General features: G+C 54.9%; 1 protein-coding gene across 2 annotated transcripts; it reads left to right on the top strand.

Moving 5' to 3' along the window:
- The first annotated feature begins 191 nt into the window (after positions 1-191).
- On the top strand, positions 192-22,112 carry LYL1 (LYL1 basic helix-loop-helix family member). Of its 2 annotated transcripts, XM_077329933.1 has the most exons (6): positions 192-755; positions 5,540-5,596; positions 12,756-13,192; positions 14,541-14,632; positions 15,295-15,632; positions 21,954-22,112. In XM_077329933.1, exons 3-6 carry the CDS (start codon positions 12,756-12,758, stop codon positions 21,996-21,998), a joined length of 912 nt encoding a protein of 303 aa, XP_077186048.1. In that variant the 5' UTR covers positions 192-755; positions 5,540-5,596; the 3' UTR covers positions 21,999-22,112. The 2 variants fall into 2 exon arrangements, with proteins under 2 accessions (XP_077186048.1, XP_077186047.1); XM_077329932.1 differs by lacking the exon at positions 5,540-5,596 and having other exon boundaries at positions 195-755.

Raw genomic sequence — 22,112 nt, 5'->3', positions numbered from 1 at the left:
CCTTCCTCTTGTTTGCGTTCCAAGTCCGCCGCTTAGGCTGGGCCTGGCTCGGTCGGTCGGGAGTGTCCTTATCAGCCCAGTGCAGGCCGCTCCGGGCCTTATCGGCAGGCTGCAGCACATCCCCTGTCCTAAGAGGGCAGGAAATCTCTCTCCTGCAGGGGAGGGGAGGGGAGGGGAGGGGTCTGGGGCCAGTCCTCTCCTCCAAGGCAGCTCCTTCCAGTGGCCAAACCCGGCCTGTCAAAAGAGAAAGAGGGGGCCGCAGGGGAATTCGGAGGGAATGAAGGGGCAGGAAAGGCTGGAGCCGAATTGATTCAACACCCCATCCTCGTCACCAATAGCAATAATAATTCTGCGCAAGCTCTGGCTGAGGGAGGCGGCGGAGAAGAAGGGAAGCGGTCACGAATCATGGCCCCGGAACATGGTGGCTGGCGGCGGCAGCGGCCATGCGGCCGACGGGGACGGGGACCTGCCTAGCGCCCCCCCCCCCCCCGCGGGCTCAGCCTTCCTGGAGTCTGGCCTGGATCTCTTCCCGACACCCAGGGCTTGGGTCAAGTCCACTGACGCTGCAAGACTCACCTGGGGCCCCCCTGGCCCTTTCAGCTCTCCCGGAGGGACCCTTCGTCTCGCTTTGAAATTTCCCGGCAGGCGAACGGAATTTTGCCTCTTGCTTGTCCATCGGCAAGGGGGGATTTGAGAGTGCTGGCCATGGACCTGTGGACAGGAAAGGACGGCTTTCGACAGATGGAGTCTGACAGGTGAAGTGGGGGGCATGGCCATGGGCAGGAGGGCAGTGGGGCTGGCGGCCTGTCCGGGCCCGGAGGGCAGCAGGCAGGGCTCCGCAAGCGGGCGCCTTCAGCAAAGTCAGCAGCATGCATGCTTCAAAGTCCTCGAGAGCGTGGGCCGATCTAGACCGTGTGGGTGTTTGTCTGTAGCAGGAGAAAACGGCCAACGTCCAGACGAACAAAACTGGTGGCAAAGGAGGAGCTTTCGCCCCAAAATTTGGTTCGTCTTTAAGGTGCTTCTGAACTCTGGCTCTTTAGCATGTGGGTCATGCAGAGGGGCTGGGTGGCCACCCTTTGCCTGGCTCACAAGGGGGCTTGGCTCTGCGATTAAAACCCTTTGGTAGCCCACTGCCCACGTCAGCCAGTTTCTTGGTCCTTAATGTCCTCCCCCCCCCCCCTTCAGTCTTAAATGTGCATTTTCCTAATAATTTTCTTATAGGATCAGAACATCCAGGAGAAGGACAGCAATTGATTTAAAAACGTTTTCCCTCAAATTTCCCCTTTTTTCATGTGGGAATTCTTTGTTCTTCAGGAACAATTTGCCCTTTTCTAACTGCACGGTCAGAACTCTCCGTTGAGGAGAAGGGACAACGGCTGTCAACATTAGGTCCAAAATAGAGCTGCCGTCGGGGTGAGATTTTCAGGGCAGCCCTACTAATGCAATTGGGAGGCAAATGGATTTTAGACCAAAATCCCGATTCTCTTCTGGGGTAAGGCCATGCGGGCGTGGGGGACAAGATCCTTCAGGCAAGGGCACTTTCACCTCGGTATTTTCTCTCGCTCCGTGAATACGATGACGATAATTCCCCGACCACTCGCAACCGTCGGGCACGAACCCTCCACCTGCTTCGCCGTGTGTTTCTGACTCTCTTGCGGTATTTTAGCTGGCCCTGGAGATAATCAGGGCGGCTCTTATCGCTCCCACATCAACCCGATTATTTTCTGCCACAGTTCCAGTTTGTAGAAAATTGAGCTACGGTGGTGGCTTTTTCTTTTGTGCCTCGGCCACATTCGATGAGACGGCTTCCTCCAGTTTTCTCTCTCAGACTTGCCCGCTGTCCCCCGGCAGCTCAGAGGCCGTGGCTGAAATTATGTAAACTCAAAACACGGCCTGTTCTCACACTTGTGTCAAGGGCGTGATCTACCCGGGCAGAGACATGCTAAGAGTCCTGTTTTCTGCCTGGGCCGGAATAATAATAACTGTTGGGATGAGAGCAGCCCCAACCGATGCAGAAAAGGGCCGGAGCTGTTGCCACAGCCCTCATCGTCATCACTTTAAATAAATACTCCTCAGTGGATGCTTCTTCCTTGGAAAGCACCTCTGTAAAAGAAAAGCCCGAAAACTGTGGGAACAGCCGGCCATGGCCGTCACACACACACACACACGCACACGCCGTTTCATTGTCGGTCTGTCGCTTCGGAGAGCTCTCATGTTCTAGCAGTGCACAAAATACAACATTATCTCAAGGGACATACTCAATTTAGGGACCAAGCCCTATGAAGATAGGTTGAGGGACTTGGGAATGTTCAGCCTGGAGAAAAGGAGGTTGAGAGGGGACATGATAGCCCTCTTTAAGTATTTGAAAGGTTGTCACTTGGAGGAGGGCAGGATGCTGTTTCTGGTGGCTGCAGAGGAGAGGACACGCAGTAATGGGTTTAAACTTCAAGTACAACGATATAGGCTAGATATCAGGAAAAAAATTTTCACAGAGTAGTTCAGCAGTGGAATAGGCTGCCTAAGGAGGTGGTGAACTCCCCCTCACTGGCAGTCTTCAAGCAAAGGCTGGATACACACTTTTCTTGGATGCTTTAGGATGCTTAGGGCTGATCCTGCGCTGGCCAGGGGGTTGAACATGATGGCCTGTATGGCCCCTTCCAACTCTATGATTCTATGATTCTATGACATAGATCCTTTCTTCAGGAAGAATGGAATGGGTTAGATTAATGTTGCATGAATACAAGAAGACATTTTATATTGTACAGATTATATATCATTGAATGTATCTATGTGTACACATGCATGCAACGTATATTGTGCATGCCTGATCATGCCACATTGGTGTGGAACACAATTAGTGTCATATCTGGTAGGTGGACGAAGGCGGTTAAGGACTCGATCCCAGGGAGAGTTATTCATCCGGGAAGACTCTCCGAGGAAGGTCTAGCAGCTGCAGAAGGGAGTTGGACGGGTGATTCCCTCTTGCCAGAACAGATCCACGTTTCATCTCAGTGGGTTTCCTTCGGCCACCTTAACAGCACCCAAATCGGTGCCAAGTAAGACATCGTGGACTGTCCGGAATCTGATCCTCCCTGCAGACAGTAGTTGTGTGAACCCAGCTGGTTCATTGCCTGGCAGTTGCCTGGGGGACTGCCCACAGATCCCAGGCCGCGGGTTCGGATCCTGCAGCCGCTCAGTTTCAGCATGCAGAAAGGGTGACCCAAGGGCCTTCCCTCCCGCAGCCTCCAGCAGCCTCCAGCAGGGAGGGCCGGAACGCCGGGGAAAGCGAAAGCACCCGCCACTGACCGATGGCTCTGCGATTCCTGCCCTGGCCTGTTCAAACAGCAACTCACCTTTAAAATGTTTTAAAATATTTTTTTTTTAATATTCTTTTTTCCGATGTGTATACCCAGGAGTCCCCATTCAAAAACTGTGCAGTCTTTTTTGTTCTGGTTACAAGCAAAGAGTTGAGATGTGCTCAGATGTTGTCGAATGGGAAGCCGAGCCCGACTGATGACATCTGCAAAACCATTTCCCCCCTTTCTCAGACACGGTTGTTGCTTGACGCCCGGACAAAAGACGGAGGCCGAGGCCCTCCTGGGGCGCCCTTCGCCCAGCTACCTGCACGGCCAAATCATCGCTTCTCCTCTTCTCTCCAGCTCACTGATTCGGGGAGGGGATCTGAGGGGCCCAGAAAAGGAACTGCAGGGAAACCCTGGAAATCGCCTTCCTTAGGAAGGGGCCACATAGGGCCACAGGAATGAACAACCTGAAGACGAGACTCCGTAGATCCACGGAGGAGAAGTCTGTCAATCAGTAGCCACGGAGGCTGGTGGGAGTCTCCACACTGAGAGGCACGAATCCTCCGAATGCCAGAGGCAGGCGGCCACTTCAGAGGCAGCCTCTGTGTTCTGTTGCTGGCCTGCTTTGGGATGCTTTGGGCTGACCCTGCGTTGAGCAGGGGGTTGGACTAGATGGCCTATAAGGCCCCTTCCAACTCTGTGATTCTGTGATTCTATGAGAAGACCGAAGGCTGGACTGGAGGGACCCTCCCCGGTCTGACCCAGCAGGGCTCTTCTGAGGTCCTACTCAGGGGAAGGCCTTGGCCTCTCTGCCCTATGGCTGGCCCTGCACAGGGACTGGCTGGCCCCTCTGGGAGAAGGGAGGCTGGACCGGTGGGACCCTCCCTGGTCTTACCCAGCAGGGCTCTTCTGATCCCCTTATGAAGGCCTCAGCCTATATCTTATACCTCTCCTGGTCCTCTGATTTTGGACCTTTCTTCAGAAAAGCACTCAATATGTCTCAAATATCCAGGGGAGGCATAGGATATACGCTGGTTGAAGATTCTGCCAAATAAGAACACCTTATAGGACCGGAACTGGCTTTACCAGATCAAATGAGTATTTTCACCCCCCTGTAATATTGTACATATATCATAGAATCATAGAGTTGGAAGTGGCCATACAGGCCATCTAGTCCAACCCCCTGCTCAACGCAGGATCACCCCTAACCATCCTAAAGCAATATATATACATTAGGGGCATATATATATTAGGGGCAAAGCCCGTTGTATCCAAGAATACAACGGGCACCAGAGCTTGGCAGTGGGAAGAGGAAGGGGAGGAGTTGTCCAGTCTGAAAGGGCATGGGGTTGAATGTGTGTGTTGTGTGGGAGGTTGTGGTGGCATGGTGGCAAATGAGGCCATGGGTGTGGAGATATGGGTGTCAAGAACCTGTGGTGTGGAATGTTCGTTGAGTGTGGGAGAGGACCGACCTTTGGGAATTGTGGCATAGTGGTCACAGATGAGCTTTCCAGAGCCATGTCCTCAGATATGTGAAGGGGAAATCAGACTGGAGACTCTTCTTAGGGGAAGATTACATGGCAACCAATTCCTCCCAGTTCTGCGTCATTTCCCTTCTTGTGTGAATTAGGCCACAGATACCCAAATACCCCTCTGCCCTAATACACGTGGGGTAGTCACAGTACACAGGTGTCCACCCTGTTCCTTCTTCTCCATTTTTTCACTGCTGATAAAATGTTATGTGCCCACATGCTTCTTTCATAGTTGCTCCTTAGAAGAACGGATTTTTGTACCCTGTTGTTTACTACCCAAAGGAGTCTCAAAGTGGTTTACAAACACCTTTTACATTTGTCTCTCCACAATAGTCAACCTGTGAGGTATGTAGGGTTGTGAGAGATCTGAGAGAACTTGGAATGGGCTGCAATGACCCAGCAGGCCTCAGGTGTCAGAAATCATTTTCCAATCATCTTCCCTTCCTCTCCCTATAGCAGACTCCCCATGAGGGAGGTGGGGTAGAGAGCTTCACATAGAAGCTGGCAACCCTAAGAGGAAGACTCTCTGTGCACAGCAGTCTTGACAGTAAGGTTTTTTATACTGTTTTTTTTTATTTGCCAGGCCAAGGTTATTTGCCAGGCCAATAAGTCATTTCAGTTACTATGTGTCTCCAGATATTTACTTGTTCTCTATTTACAGTTTCAGGCTATAAATATTTATTTAGATCTTCCTGCCCTTTCCAGACTCACAGGACTGATGCTGGTCTGCCTGTCTGCGCCCCAGAATACAAACAGTTGCTGGTAAGGCCTGGCCATAGCCCATAGCCCAGGAGGGACAGTCCTGCACCACTCCCTACCAACTGCAGGAAAAAATGGCTCATTTGAAGGCTGGACTCTGAGGCATTGTATGATTTTGAAGTCCCACCTCCAAACCTCCAGGAATATTTCTAATCCAGGGATAGCCAAACTACAGGTGTGACCTGGAGAGTTCCTGGAATTACAGCTCACCTGCAGAGTATAAAGGTCAGCTCCCCAGGCAGAAAGGGCTACTTTGGACAGGGTTGTGGTAGAGAAGAAACATTTAAGGCTTCCCACACAGGTTGTTGTTGAATTGAAAGACTTGAGGCCTACTGTACAGGGTTGTTGTGCAGATGAAACAGGAGACAAAAGAGCCAGTTTCCTCTGCAAAATAACGCTGAGCAGTGGCCTCAAATCTGAAGAGAGTCGCAAATAAGAAAGACACATGGATTGGCTGTGTCTAACCTCCGGGCAGAGCAGTATTTTAGGTGAGAAGGGGCTTTTCTGTGGCCTCCCTGTCAGGCAACTGTTTGGCAGAAGGGGAAGTTCCTCACCCTCATAAGGAAGGCCCTCAGGCTCCCTTGCGTTGCTCTTGGAAAGGCCTCCCTCCCCTCAGTCAGGGCCTGTCAGAGGCTCCTTCGCAGCAGGCCTGAAGGGAGGGAGGGAGGAGGGGGAGCACTCTGCAGCCTCCTGCCAGCTCTGTCAGGATTCTGAGGCCATTTGCAGTTGGACATGACAGTTAGGGCAGTCTTGGGGCGAAAAGGGCTGGGGCAGCCTCCGTTCTCATCCCCCTTGGCAGCCCTGCTGACCTCCTCTCCCTGTGGAGGTCAGGAGCAGACTGGCAGCCATGTCTCCAGATTGCCCTGGAACTTTGGTCTGTCCTGCTGAGGGCCCAATCGGGCCTTCCGATTGGCCCCTCCGCTTGTCAGTCCAGGGCCAAGGGGCCATTCCAGGAGTTTTGATCCGGGCTCAGCCCACCCCAACACCCCTCACTGTTTTATTAAGAGGGACAGATGTACGCAACTGTCGATTCACCTCTGATGAAGATCTGTCAGATCGAAACGTGTTCGGTACAGGTCCTAAGTAGGCTTGCACGCTCCGGCACGGGTCGGCCACCCTGGCAATCACCGAAACCCAAGGAGGCCACGCCGCAGCGAGGAGAGGAGGGGAGGGGAGGCGGTGGTGCGCCAGCTGTCCCTCCCACACAGGTGCTTACGTGCTGGCACCGGCTGGCACGCCACTGCCGCCCCTGCTCCCTGCACCACAGCACTGGCCCCCTCGGGCCTCGGGATCACGCCAGAACGCGCCAGCCTAGTTAGTCCTCAGTACTTGGCAATACTGGTGGAGTCACCCAGATGGAGGTTGAGAGGGGACATGATAGGAGGTTGAGAGGGGACATGATAGCCCTCTTTAAGTATTTGAAAGGTTGTCACTTGGAGGAGGGCAGGATGCTGTTTCTGCTGGCTGCAGAGGAGAGGACACGCAGTAATGGGTTTAAACTTCAAGTACAACAATATAGGCTAGATATCAGGAAAAAGTTTTTCACAGTCAGAGTAGTTCAGCAGTGGAATAGGCTGCCTAAGGAGGTGGTGAGCTCCCCCTCACTGGCCGTCTTCAAGCAAAGGTTGGAGACACACTTTTCTTGGATGCTTTAGGATGCTTAGGGCTGATCCTGCGTTGAGCAGGGGGTTGGACTAGATGGCCTGTATGGCCCCTTCCAGCTCTATGATTCTATGATTCTATGATTCTATGATTCTATGATTCTATGGCTCATGAGTCCCATCAGATATTTGAGTGTTTTTAAATATCTGAGCTCCAATAAAAGGTATCTGTTTTTATAATTGCTTTCATCCCTAACCTTTTTGGTTCTCGCCTGTTTTTCAGGTTGGGTTTTCTGTTTCCCTTTATGGTACCTGTAGTTCCTAGAGTGGCCTGATGTCCCTTCTGAGAAAGGCCTGGGCAACTCTAGTGGGAAAGAGGGCTCCTACCTCGCAGGTGGCTCAGGGTGGCTGGAGGTGGCCCTTCTAGGAGTCGCTTCAAGGGCTCATCTTTTCCCAACCATATTTTTATCTTGACTTCAGGAATCTCTGTGAGCTTTTTCTCTTCCCAGTTTGGTCCCACAAAAACCCTGTGAGGCTGGAAGAGAACCCAAAGGGACTCTGGGTTGCTCTGCTTGAGCCATGGTGACAAACTGGCTTCATCCGAATAAGCCACACCCACATCATCGTCCCTGGGGCTTCATACTCATTCAAAACCCTACCCTGAGCATTGGGGTCCCAAGAGACCTGCAGGAGATCGGGCGGGGGGGGGGTCTTGATTCACGAGGGAGCAGAAGACCCAGCTGTTCCTCTGGATAGCAGAGAGGGGTGGAGCCCCGCGTGGCACAGAGTGTTGGACTGGAAGGGCCGTTGGCCTGATCCAGCGTGGTTTCTCTCGTGTTCTTGTGTCTGGGGCAGGGATGCTCTGCCTTCGTGGTGCTTGGGGGGCAGCAGTGGGAAGGCTTCTGGTGGTCAGTCCCCACCCACCGGTGGCCCTCCTGATGGCCCCTGGGTCTTGGCCCCTGTGTGACACAGAGTGTTAGGCTGAAGGGACATGATCCAGCATGGCTCCTCTTCTGTTCTTGTGTCTGGGGCACTGGTGCTGTCTACTTGGGGGCAACAGTGAGAGGGCTCTTGGCCTCACTGGTGGACATCCTGAGGGCCCCCAGGTTCTGGCCCCTGTGTGATGCAGAGAGTGGGACTGGAAGGGCCCGTGGCCCGATCTAAGGTGGCTTCTCTTACGTTCTTATTCATGGCCTGTTTCTTTTCTTCTGTATGGCAAATACAACCGGGGGGGGGGGGAATTATGCCCCCCACCTCCTCTGATTGGGGGAGGGTCAGTGGCTTCTTTTAGGTAGGGGAGAGATCTTCTGCCTGGTCTCTCAGGATCATTTCTCCTTTGATCCTTTGCTTTTAGGAAGCCCTGCCTTCCATTGCTGCGGGGGTGGGGGTGGGGGTGGGGGTGGGGCATTGCAGCCGTTCTCGGCCTCCAGGGCTGAATTCCAGGGGCCACTAAAGCCACTGGGAAAGTCCTCCTGGGCCAAGCACTTGAGGACAAGGCAACTCCAAGACAGCCTGTGTGGGTCATGGGAGGGGGAGTTCCCTCCAAACGTCTAAGTCACAGACTCTGAACCACAGACTCACCACTAGATGGTGCAAACACCCTTCCAGCAAGGGGACACCTTCTACCCTCGCACACAACAAAAATAAAAGTCCAATCAAGCACCTTTAAGACCAAGCGAGGTTTATTCGAGGGGGGAGCTTTCGGGAGCAGGCACACCTCCTCAGAGTCAATGGAGCAAGGATCATAAGCGCACAGATAGAAGGCAGAAGCAAATTGTGGCAAATTAGAAAACTGTGTCATAAGATCCAAATTAACCCATATGAAGCCATATGATAATTCTTTGCTAAAACAGCTAATCAGTCCTTTGAGTTCAGTTGTAGTTCACAAAAACACCGGAGAAATAAAACTGTCCACGTTAGTCATTAATGGCAGACACTTTCCCAGTTGTTAAAAGGGACTAGTTGCTGAGCCCATCTGTCTGCACCCAAGCGTGGAAGACTCCCTGCATGTTACAAGGTGTGCTGGCAGGTATCTGGTCCTGAGACCAGAGAGTTAAATTCGAAACTAACATCACATTACTCTCACATTGTCCCAAATAAAATAAATTAAAAAGAAGAGGGGATTGTAAGGAATGTGGATATAAGAGTTGAATGAGTTTAGCATGGACAGTGAGATAAATAACCCATGTCCAGGGTAGGCCATTGTTTTGAGTGTAGTAATAATGTGCATTTGTGCAATCTCCCTTTCTTGAAGTCCCTTTGCAATAAAGCAGCCACTGTGGGGTCCCTTATTGAATGTCCTGGGAGCCCGAAGTGTTCCCCTACAGGTTTTTCATTCCTGTGATTTTTGATGCCAGACGGGTGTCCAGTAATTCTTTGGGGGAGGGATTGACCTGTTTTGCCCTGGGTAGAGAACAGAGGGGCATTGTTGGCATATACGATGTTGGAAGATGAGCAAGTGAATAAGCCTTCGATGGTGTAGGTGATGTTCTTGGGTCCAGGGATTGCGTCATTGGAGTGTATATGGCAGGAAAGTTGGCATCTGGGTTTGTTGCAAGCTCTGGTCCCAGTGTCCATGTTCACATTAGATGCTGCATTGTTGTGGGTGAGGAGCTGTTTGAGACTGGGGGGCTGTCTGTGCACAAGAAAAGGTTTGTCCCCCAGAACTCGGGGAAGAGAACTGTCATTTTCCAGTAGAGGTTATAAGTCACTGATGATGCTGAACTGTTTTGAGCTGAGAGCTATGTGTAACCACAAGTGGAGTTCTGTCATTGTCTCTTTGGGGTCTGTCTTCCAACAGGTTTTCTCTTGGTATCCTTCTGTCTTTGTGAATCTGTTTCTTGACCTCACGGGGTGGAAACTTTAGTTTGGGGCTAAAGTACCCACCCCATGAAGTCAAGAAATAGCCCATCTGATCTTCCACCATAGACCTGGCGGAAGAGCTCTGTCTTGCAGGCCCTGTGGAACACCGAAAGCTCCCGCAGGGCCCTCGACTCTGCCGGAGCTCCTTCCACCTGGTTGGGGCCAGGGCCAAAAAAGCCCTTGCCCTGGTCGTGGCAAGCAGATTGCTGGCATTGCCCCCCCCCCTGCAGCCTGAGTGGCTGAGGGGCAGGAGATGGTTTGCTGACAAGCAAGTTTTAATGGGGGGGGGTGTTATTGTGTAACCTGCTGTGTGACGGCTTGCTGGGAGTGGCGGGCAATAAAGGAAATAAACAATAAACAAATAAATAAAAACAAACAAATAAGTAAGTAAGTAGTAGGCAGGTAGTTGTGAGTCCCTGCATCCTGCAGGGGGTTGGACTAGATGACCCCGGAGGTCCCTTCCAGCTCTGTGGTTCTGTGATTCTCCATAGCCACTGGGTCTTTAGTGGCTGGAATCCAGCAAGGATTACCTCAGTGTTGGCCAGTACTGGGATCCTTTGGGGGTGGGGCTGGGAGTGGACAGGGACCTCAGTGGGGAAGAATGCTATGGAGCCCCCCCCCCCCAACCAGCCCTTTTCTCTAAGGGGGAAACTGATCTCTTTAGTCTGATGAGCTACAATTCCAGGAGATCCCCAGCAGATCCCTCCTGGTGGCTAGAATCCCTGGGATCCCCTCCCCCCTCCTCTTCCCCCCCCCCAGCAGATCAATTCTGAGAGGTTTTTCCCAGTCTGATGATCTCTCAGCGCCTCAGGGTTCATCCGTTAGCAGAAAGTAGCCCCCTTCTGCCTCTCCCTCTCCCCAGATTGCCCCAAAGGGGAGCCCCCTCTGTTATGGGAGGGGCTCAACCCCTCATTCAGCTCCCACTAAATGCGTTTATCACGAAAAGAAGTTTAGGAAGTTCATTAATGCACACACTGCAGAAGCAAACAGAACAGGCTCAAGCAAGGAAAATGCAGGATCGTTCACCTGCTTCCCTTTGCCCCGGATCTAAAATTTACCCCTGTGGTGTTAAAGGGATGGGCAGAAATAACTTCAGGGCTGTAGGCATCCTTGTTCTTGTTCTGACCTATTTAGGGCCAAACTGGACAAGAGGCAAGAAGAGGGATTGGAGATTTTGTACGATCTTTCAGGTTTCTTGTAAGTAGCCATGAATTAGGGGGGCTGAGCCTTGCCTTCTCCTAGACCAGTGGTTCTCAACGTGGGGGTCCTTCTTGAAGTGAGGCCTCCAGAACTGCACACAGTACTCCAGGTGTGGTCTGACCAGTGCCGTATACAATGGGACTATGACATCTTGTGATTTTGATGTGATGCCTCTGTTGATACAGTCCAAAATGGCATTTGCCTTTTTTACTGCTGCATCACACTGCCTGCTCATGTTTAGTTTACAATCCACAAGTACCCCAAGGTCTCGTTCACACACAGTGTTACCTAGAAGCGTATCCCCCATCCAGTAGGCATGCTTTTCATTTTTCTGACCCAGATGCAGAACTTTACACTTATCTTTATTAAATTACATCTTCTACTCATTTTCCCATTTTTCCATTGTGTTCAGATCTCGTTGAACTCTGTCTCTATCTTCCAGAGTATTTGCCAGTCCTCCCAATTCGGTGTCATCTGCAAACTTGATGAGTAGTCCCTCCACTCCCTCATCTAGATCATTAATAAATATGTTAAAAAGTACCGGGCCGAGCACCGAGCCCTGAGGTACCCCGCTACTCACCTCCCTCCAGTCTGATGAAACACTCTTTGAGTGCGGTTCTCTGACCAATTCCCTGTCCACCTGAAGTAAGGAAGAAGTGCATGGCCGTAGATGAACTGTACGGACCCCAAGGAGAATTTCAGTCAGATCTAAACAGTTGGGAGGACTGGTGCTGATATTTGGCGGAGTGTTTTGGGTAGTTGTGAGACTCCCAATTCAGGGCAAAAGCAAGGGGGGAGAGAAGAAGGATCCCTGCCCAGTTGAAAAGGTTGAAGATGTCCCTAGACTAGTATAAAATCACCAGCCAGTGGCCAGGGGGTCCTGGAAGCCTAAATGGGTGGAAGGTGCCAACCACTGATTGCAGAAGGCTTGCAAGCAGGAGATAGATCACAGTGGGTGGGCATCTGAGTCAGTCTGGAATGGGAGACAAGAGCTAGTCCAGGAGCACCTTTAAGACTAACGACATTTGTGGCGGGGGAGGAACTTTCAGGAGTCACTGCTGACTTTTTCAGATACCACCTCTTAAAATGCCTTGCCACAATTTTTAAGAACATCAAAAGAGCCCTGCTGGATGGTCCATCCAGACCAGCCTCCTGTCTCACACACGGGCTGACCAGTTCCTGACCAGGCTAACGTCCTCCCCTGATGCTGCCTCCTGGCTCTGGGATTCAGAGGCTTGGTGCCTCTGAATATGGAGGTTCCCCTCAGCCCCCATGGCTGGTATGCATTGACAGCCTTCTCCTCCACGAATTTTGGAATTCCCCCTTTCTAGCTGTGTATTCCCGTGGCCTTCCCTGCATCCTGTGGCAGTGAATTCCACATGTGAACAACCCTCCTTTGCACAGGAGCCCAGCGGGACAGGAGCTGAAGGGGCCGGTGGGTGGGAGGTGGCCGGGTGGACTTTCTGGCACCAGTCTCACCTCTCCCTTTCTCCCCACAGATGAGGAGCAGAGTGAAAATGATGGAGAAGCTGAAGACCCCCCAGTCCCCGGCCCCCCCAGAGGAGCCCAACCCTCCCGCCTCGGCCTCCCCACCCCCTGCCCCTTCCCCCGCCAGTGGGGAAGAGGCGGCCGGGGCCAGACCACCCCCAGCCAGCCCCGCCCCCTCCTCCCCTCCGTCCAGGGGGAGTCCTTGCCCCAAGCCCCCTGCTGCGCCAGTGCCCCCCAGCATCCCCGTCATCAGCCTGGGCCACAGTAAGCCCCCTGCCCACGCCGAAGTGCCCACCACCCAGCTCACTGCCCTGCACCCCATCCCGAACCTCCTGCAGCTCTCCGCTTTGCCCCACGGGCCCCCTCCGCCCCCAATGCCTCTCCCTGGAGCCAGGAGCCCACTGCCGCCCCCGCACTACCACCCCCACCCCCACCCCTTCCTCAACAGGTAAGTCACGAGGGGAGAACCGGGGGGGGGCTCTCCGGGAGAACCTTAAAGGGTTATGGCGGCGTCAAGGGCTGCCAACGGGCAGCTGACCTCTGGGAATCCCACCCTGGGGTGGCCTACCGCCCCTCTGCACGGCAACCGGGGCTCCCTCAGCGGCCTCCTCCCCACATCCTAACCCGGGCCGACCCTGCTTCGCTGTCAGGATCTGATGAGGTGGGGCTGGTCTGGGCCCCCCTGAGCCTGGGCCCCCCTGATTCCCCTCGGCCACAGAGCAGCCGGGGGGTGGGCTGGGGTGGGGTGGGCTGGGCTGGGGGGTGGCTTTTACAGAGCAGAGCGGCCGAAGGAGCTCAGAACAGCTTGGCAGGGGACGGGGGAGGGATTCTTCTGGTTTGTCTGTTCCCCCTGGAGCTGTAAAAGCAGCTGGGCTCCATTTCAGAGCTAGATTTTTTGGCATTTTTTGGCTTGCCTCTGCTGCAGCTGCGGTGATCTGCCTGGGATTTCTCCTGCCTACCTGGGCTAGGCTCTTCTCACCCTCTCTCTTTAGGACGGGTGGAATTTTTTCCTTTCTGAATCTTTAAAACATATAGTTTCCCTGAGTTTGATTTTGTGCAGTCCTGGGGAGTCCCTGCTGGTTTTTGTTGCTACAAGCTCAGAAGAAAAACCAGCTCATGTTTTCATAAGAGTTAGCTGTAGGTGAGGGTTGAGGCATTTCATAGAATCATGGAGTTGAAAGAACCCTGCAGGGTCATCTAGTCCAGCCTCCCATTGGTTCTGGTCCGTCCCTCTGGGGCAAGAGAGAACAATTCTGCTCCATCCTCTACATGGCAGCCTTTTAAATACCTGAAGATGGTTCTCAGATCCCCTCTCAGTCGCCTCCTCTCCAGGCTAAACAGACCAAGCTCCCCCAACCTTTCCTCCTACGTCTTGGGGGGAGGGGGAGGGAGGAAGCACTTCGGTCCCTTCGTTTGGCCCCCCCTCCCAGGGGCTCATAGGGAACAGTGGAACCCAAGGAATTCTGGACCACTACCACCAAACCACAACACGAATCTGGGAACAGGATCAGGGGACTCGAAAAACCCAGGAGGCTGCGATTTACGCCCCTCCCAAGGCCCAAGTCAGAGAAATGAAGGGTCAGCCAGTCGCAGCCCACTTACGGCCCCCACCCCATAGGATTTCCGAGGCAAGAGGAGGATCGGAGGGGAGCCATGGGGCGACAGGCCGGGGAAGCTGAAAGGACACCCCCAAGGGCCGGGGGAAGGGGACCAGCTTTCCCTCCTGTGCCAAACACCTGGGCGGAAGCGACCTTGGTTCGTTTGGCCCGATCCCTTCTCTGCTCTTCTCCTCCCAGCATCTACATCGGCAGCTCCGGGACGTTCAGCCTTTTCCCAAACAGCCGCCTCAAGCGCCGGCCGAGCCACTACGAACAGGAGGTCACGGAGGGTGAGTGGCCCTGCGGGAGGCGGGGGGCCCAGGCCCCTTGTCCAGGCAGGAGGAGGTCAAGCAGCCCCCCCCCCGAGGCAGTGGGGCAGGAGGGGTGGCCTGAAGAGGGGCCTGGCTCTCGTGGAAGGGGCGCCCAGTTCCCGGAGAGCGGCTGGATGGGGGGCCAGTTGGCACCGAGCGGCCCCCAGGACCCCCAGGGCAGCACCTCCCCTTCGTCAGGCGAGAGTCCCCAGACGGACGCTTCTGTGGGTCTCCGAGGCGCTCCGGGACGGCTGCCTGGGTTCTGCCGTCCTTTCGTTGGGCCTTGCGGGTCTCCTGGGATTATAGCTCATGTTTGGATGACAGGTCATCCCCCTCCCCCCCCCGAGACAAGGGCAAGGGCTGCTATGGGGGGGGGGACTTCCTGGCATAGGACTCCACTGACGCTTCTGCATACTGAGTCAGACTCTCGGTCCATTGCCGGCTCGGACGGGCAGTTGCCCTCCAGGGTCTCGGGCGAGAGAGGCCTTTCCCATCCCCTGCGGCCGGGGGCTGTCAGGGCCTCCGGCACGCTCAGCAGAGCTCTGGTGTGAAGCCGGATGCCGGCCGAGGTGGGCCACGGGGGTCTGCTTTCCGGTCTCCTCCGCGGTTCCTGGGCCTTCAGTGTCTCTCCCCCCCCCCAGGCCTGCAGCCCCAGAAGGTGGCCCGCCGGGTCTTCACCAACAGCCGGGAGCGCTGGCGGCAGCAGAACGTGAACGGGGCCTTTTCGGAGCTGCGGAGGCTCATCCCCACCCACCCGCCGGACAAGAAGCTGAGCAAGAACGAGATCCTGCGCCTGGCCATGAAGTACATCAGCTTCCTCGTCAAGCTGCTGAGCGACCAAGCCCGGTCGGCCGGGGGGCAGCCTCTGGAGCCCGAGGCCCCCTGCAACGGCCCCCCGGGGGGCAGCCCTTCCCCGCCCGCCGGCATCAAGCTGGAACGGGGGGCAGTGGAGCCGCTGGCCGGGCTGGGAGCCCGAGAGGCACGGTGACGAGCGGCCCCTGGGCCCCGCGGACCCTCCTCCGGCGGCAGCACTGAGGGACGCTTCCTGGGAGGGGAGAGGCTGTGGCCGGCCCTGAGGCCACCCGAGGTTCCTGAGGCCTTTGGGGCCGGATTGCTGGGCCCTTGTGGTCCGCGGAGGCTCCCGGGGGCCACAAAGGGAGGGAGGGAGGGAGGGAGGGAGGGGCAACCGGGGGCCCGGGCAGCCTTCTGGGCCCAGCTGACCTCAGCAGGAACTACGACTGTGTGGCAGGCAGGGGGCAATCCCGAGGGCTGGGGGGCAGGTGAGAGAGAGAGAAAGAGACACAGGAAGAGCATTGGCTTGACAAGGAAGGGCGGAGAAGCCCCCCCCCCCCCACACACACCTTATGTCTCAGCCTCCTGCTGAAGGGTTTGGGGTGCTGGGATCCAGTCTCTCAAGGAGGGGAAAACATCGGGGGGGGGATTTTGGATGAAGAATGGCTGGAGGGGGGATACTGTGATTCCAGGAGAACATCCTTGGGGTGACAGCTCATCGGTCAGCCTCCTCCAAATCCCTGCAGGTAGAAAGCAGAGCATTGGAGAGAAGGGCCTGCCGGGGCGGGGAGGGGAGGGGGCACCGTTGCTGTCTGCTTCCTGGCCAGCAGCGCAGGCAGAGAGCCGGGGGTCCCTGGAAGCCTCCCCTGCTTGGCAAGGAGAGGGCCATGGCCTGGCCTCCTCCCACCCCACCCGTGCCCACAGGGGAGCTGAGGCTGTGAGGGAGCCGCGGCCGGAGGGAAACCCCAGGGGCCACTCCAGGCCCTCGCTCTGGGCCTGTGCAGCCAAAGGGCACCCGTGGGCTCTGGGAAGCACAGGCGGCAGCGGGGCAGGCCCAGAACGGCCCGGGGGCCTCTGCGGAGGGAAGGGGCCAGGGCGCTCCAGTCCGGGACATTGGGGGTGGGGGGCGCCGGTCACACTTTGCCCCATTGAGTCCCATGGGGGGGGGGGAGAGCAAAGCAAACAAGCCCTTCTCGTTCAAAGGCACATGGGTGGCCCACTGGCTCTGCTGGTCTCCTCCCTGCAGAACTGGGGTTTGGGTTGGGGACGGGGGGGGGGGGGGGCTTTGCGTCCCGTATTTCCTGAGGACTTGATGGCTGGAGCAGAAACTCGGACAGGCAGCGGGGAACAGTCACCTGGAGGCAGCGCGGGAGGGGTCTCTCTTGTGTGTGGAGGCAGAGTTGGCACCCCTGGGGCACACGGACCCTTCAGAACAGCTGCTCCCTCAGCCTGCCGATGCAGGAAGCCGGCTTGTGGCGAATGCCTTGCTCCGAAGGGGACCGCAGCATCTTCCTTCAGACGCTGTGGGGGCAGGGGCAGGGGCGGGGGTGGGGGGGGAGCAGCACTGTCATTTCCATGCTAGAACCTTGGGGGTCCGGCGGTCCTGGCAGACTCCACGGAGGGCTTGTTGCCCGCCCCACAGTCCTCCCCGCCGGTCCTCTTGGGCTTGGTTGAAGGTGCCACTCCTGCAAGCCCTTCCTCTGGGAGACCGAGGGCAGAGAGGACTGTGAGTCTGAGGACTTTGGCTCTGCTCCTCGGTTCTCCTTGTGTTCCCTTCTTCCTCTGAATTAAAGACCCCAACTGTCTCAAGCTGCCCTCGTCTCTGGAGGTCTTTGGGGAGCCCGCCAGCCCACCCACCCTCCCTCCCTCCCTCCCTCCCTCCCTCCCTCCCTCCTTCCTGCACCTGGCCCCCCCAGGCCCAGGCCTTGGCTGCCCTATGGGCTGGTGAGGGAAAGCGGGCACCCCTAGAGCCGGCCCCGGTGCGATCTCATTGGGCTGGGGGGTCAGAGCACAAGATGGTGATTCAGGGGAAGACACAGGGGGGAAGCCCCCTCCCCCCATGGGCCCCTCTCACGGGCTGAGCCCTGCCTGGGATCACAGCGGCGCACGTGTTCCTTCTCCTTTTCTGGGGCTTGGAGCCCTCCTGGGGCAGCCTTTCCTCTTCTCTGCGCTTCCTCCTTTTCCGTTTGTTGCCCCTCACTTGGCCCTTCATTGCTTCTCTGCCCTCGCTCAGGTTGGATCAAAGGCGGTCTTCAGAAAGGCCACAGAATGAGGGCAGGAGGGAGGGAGGAGGGGAGAACACACCCGGTCAGCCTGAAGCCCCCCCACCCTCCGCCTCTCTGCTCCCCCCATCCTTCCCCCCCAACGTTGATGGGTCTCCCAAAATAAGCCCCACACAGAATGTGTCAAGAGCCAGATTCAGCCTCAGCTACAGAGCTCAGGACTTGTGCCCCCCCCCCCCAGCGATGTTCTTGGCCACAGACCGAAGGGCAACACAACACAACACACACACACACACACACCAGAGCTTCGAAAAATGCAACTGGTTATGTCTCTTTTTATGTGGCGACTCTTACCGTGACAACCACAATGATATTCAGGCCCCACAGTGGGGAGCAACCGGGGGGGCACTCACTCGTAGCCCCCCTGCCTGTTCTCATCAGAGCTGAGAGGTGAAGCTGGACGGGGGGTCACCCAGGAAGTCCAGGGTTGCTTCCCTCACCCTCACTCTCACCCTCACCCTCACGGTCTGGCTGGCCTGAAGCGAAGCAGGGCCAGGCCTGGTGAGTACGTGGAAGGCAGGCCACAAAGGGCTGCTGTGCAGAGGCAGAAAAAGGGGCAAACCCCTCCTGCTTTGCTCTTGCCTGGACCTGAATGGCCCCAGCTGGCCCCAACTCCTCAATGCTCAGAAGCTCAACAGGGACAGAATCCTAGAATAACAGAGTTGGAAGGGACCTCCTGGGTCATCTAGTCCAACCTCCTGTGCTAGGCAGGACACTCACATCCCTCTCGCTCATCCACTGTCACCTGCCACCCCCTAAAGCCTTCACAGAATCAGCCTCTCCATCAGATGGCAATCTAGCCTCTGTTTAAAAATTTCCAAAGATGGAGAACCCACCACCTCCTGAGGAAGCCTGTTCCACTGAGGAATCACGCTAACTGTTAGGATCTTCTTCCGGAGGTTTAGAATTTTTTTGCATTAATTTCATCCCACTGGTTCTGGTCTGTCCCTCTGGGGCAAGAGAGAACAACTCTGCTCCATCCTCCATATGGCAGCCTTTTAAATACTTGAAGATGGTGATCAGATCCCCTCTCAGTCGTCTCCTCTCCAGGCTACACAGACCAAGCTCCTCCAACCTTTCCTCATACGTCTTGGTCTTCAAACCCCCCACCCTCTTTGTTGCCCCCCTCTGGACACGCTCCAGTTTGTCTACATCCCTTTTCAACAGGGGTGCCCAAAACTGAACACAGGACTCCAAGTGAGGCCGAACCAGATCTGGACACGATACTCCGTTTGATACAGCCCAAAATCCCATTTGCCTTTTTAGCCTCCAAGTCACACTGTTGACTACTGTTCAATGTATGGTCTACTAAGACTCCTAGATCCTTTTCAAAGGTTGGATACACACTTTTCTTGGATGCTTTAGGATGCTCTGGGCTGATCCTGCATTGCGCAGGAGATGGACTAGATGGCCTGTATGGCCCCTTCCAACTCTATGATTCTATGATTCTATCCCAATTGAAATTCATTTTATTCAGTTTAGCCCACTTCTCGAGCCTATCAAGATCATCCTGTATTCTGATTCTGACTTCGGTTGTGTTTGCTCCCCCTCCCAGTTTAGTATCGTCTGCAAGTTTAATAAGTATCTCCGCTAATCCCTCATCAAAATCATTTATAAATAAGTTGAACAACACAAGCGCCAGGACAGATCCCTGGGGAACTCCATTCGTCACTCTTCTCCATGAGGAAGCTGAACCATTAACAAGCACTCTCTGGGTACGATCTGTCAACCAGATCGATCCACCTGACAGAGTGAGGATCCATACCGCATTTTACCAGCTGTAGCTCCCCTGTAGCCCCTCTTGGAAAGCTAAACGGGATGTTCCTTGCAGCCTTCCCCCTCCCGTGTCCTCAGAAGGGGGATGGGGTGGGGGCTTGTCAGACTGTTCCCAGCCCACCCCCACTCCCATGTCCCAAATAAGCTCTGGTGCTCCCAGCCAAGGCCCAGGGGGAGAGCCAAGGCTAAAGGCCCCGTCCCTCTCCTCGATTAGCGATCGCCCCTCTTGGGATGGTGAAATGGCCCATGATTGGCACCCCGGCTCTGGCTTCCCCCAAGCAGCTGCTTTGCTTGGCCCTGGGCTCTGAGGAGGGTTAAATGGGTTGGACGCCCTCCCCCCCCCCCCAGCTGCTGCTGCTCTCCCCCTTCAGGCCACCACCTCTCCGGCCAGGCTCATGGCAGTGGACAGCAAGGACGACACACAAGCAGTTAATGTCTTAAAATGCCCAAACAGATAAGACAACATCTGAATGCTCCGTTTGTGTTTCATTTGCTGACCCCCAAACGCTCACTGGCCAGAGGGAGGGAGGTTCTTCTTCCTAGGTCCAGGAGCACCTTCGTGACTAAGATCTGTGGCCGGGTGTGATCTTTCAGGGATCTCTGCTTCAGATATCCAAAGAAGAACATAACAAAAATAGTCCAGGAGCACCTTTCGGACCATCTCTGTGCAAGCACTCAAAAGCTCCCGCCTTGAATAAATCTTGGTTGCTCTGAACGGTGCTCCTGGACTCTATTTTTGTTGTACTTCTTCAGACCAACACGGCTACCCGCTTGAATCATAGTCGGAAGGGACCTCCTGGGTCATCTAGTCCAACCCCCTGCACTGTGCAGGACACTCACATCCCAATAGCTCATCCACCATCACCTGCCACCCCCTTGAGCCTTCACAGAATCAGCCTCTCTGTCAGATGGTTCTCCAGCCTCTGTTTAGAAATCTCCAAAGATGGAGAACCCACCACCTCCCGAGGAAGCCTGTTCTACTGAATAACTGCTCTGACTGTCAGGAACTTCTTCTGGAGGTTTAGATGGAATTTCTTTTGAATGAATTTCATCCCATTTGTTCTGGTCTGTCCCTCTGGGGCAAGAGAGAACAATTCTGCTCCATCCTTCATATGGCACCCTTTAAAATACTTGAAGATGGTTATCAGATCCCCTCTCAGTCGTCTCCTCTCCAGGCTAAACAGACCAAGCTCCCCCAACCTTTCCTCCTACGTCTTGGTCTCCAAACCCCTCACCCTCTTTGTTGCCCTCCTCTGGATATGCTCCAGTTTGTCTCCATCCCTCTTCAACTGGGGTGCCCAAAACTGAACACAGGACTCCAAGGGAGGCCGAACCAGAGCAGAGTAAAGCGGAACCATCACCTCCCGTGATCTGGACATGATACTCCGTTTGATACAGCCCAAAATCCCATTTGCCTTTTTAGCCACCGAGTCACACTGCTGACTCATGTTCAATGTTTGGTCTACCAAGACCCCCAGATCCTTTTCACACATACTGCTGCCAAGACAAGTCTTCCCCATCCTATAGTGGTGCACTTGACTTTTCCTACCTAAATGCAGAACTTTAAATTTTTCACTATTGAAATTCATTTTAGCCCAGTTTTCTGGCCTGTCAAGATCATCCTGTATTCTGATTCTGTCTTCGGTTGTGTTTGCTACCCCTCCCAGTTTAGTGTCATCTGCAAATTTAATAAGGACCGCCTCTATTCCATCATCCAAATCATTTATGAGTAGGTTGAACGAGACACTCCCCTCCAAGAAGATGACGAACCATTTCCAAGCCCCCTTTGGGAGTGATCTGTCAACCAGTTCTCGATCCCCCTAACAGTAAGAGGATCCAGGCAGCGTTTTGACAACTTGCCAATAAGAATATCCTGGGGAACCTTCTCAAAAGCCTTACTGAAATCAAGGTAAACTATGTCCACAGCATTCCCCTGATCCAGCAAGGGAGTCACTTTCTCAGAAAAAGAGAGGGTCTGCCTTGCCTTGTTCTTGAGAAGGCCATGATGACTCTTAGTGACTGCAGCCATCCTCTCTAGCTGCTCAAGGAACGGCTGTTTGATGATTGGTTTTAAATTTTTTTTGCCAGCTATAGACATCAAGCTGACAGGTCGGTAGTAAGCCAGATCCTCCTTTCCCTCCCTTCATGAAGATGGGGGCAACATTAGTTTGCCTGCAGTCTTCTGGCCCTTCACCTGTTCTCCCTGCTCTTCTCTCCTACAGCTGATCCCCCGGCGTTGCATCTTGAGGGTCCACCCGGTGGTCAGATTTGTCCGGCCACAAGCAGCCCCCTTTGTTGCCCCCCCCCAAAGGCCAGCAGGGTCAGCGGAAGAGGCAGCTGCAGCTGTGGGGGGCTTTCTCTTCCCGGCCCTTGGATTCGCCCATTGGGACATGAAGGCCTGTTTGGGTGTTTTCAGCAATGCTTCTCAGCTCTACCTTTTCCTCTTGCAGGTGAGAATCTGGGAGGACACATCACCCAGCCCAGAACCCCACTGATACCGCCTGGCACGTCCACAGGGTCAGGATACCGGATGGCCCCTTGGCGTGGCCTGTCCCCCAAGGAAGCCAAGCCAGAGACAGTCCAGTCAATAACATTCTTTAATTCAATCA

Source organism: Paroedura picta, chromosome 3, assembly GCF_049243985.1.
Source record: "Paroedura picta isolate Pp20150507F chromosome 3, Ppicta_v3.0, whole genome shotgun sequence".
NCBI classification, from domain to species: Eukaryota; Metazoa; Chordata; class Lepidosauria; order Squamata; family Gekkonidae; genus Paroedura; species Paroedura picta.
The sequence above is the reverse complement of the archived record's forward strand: the minus strand, read 5'-3'. Positions and strand labels throughout refer to the sequence as shown.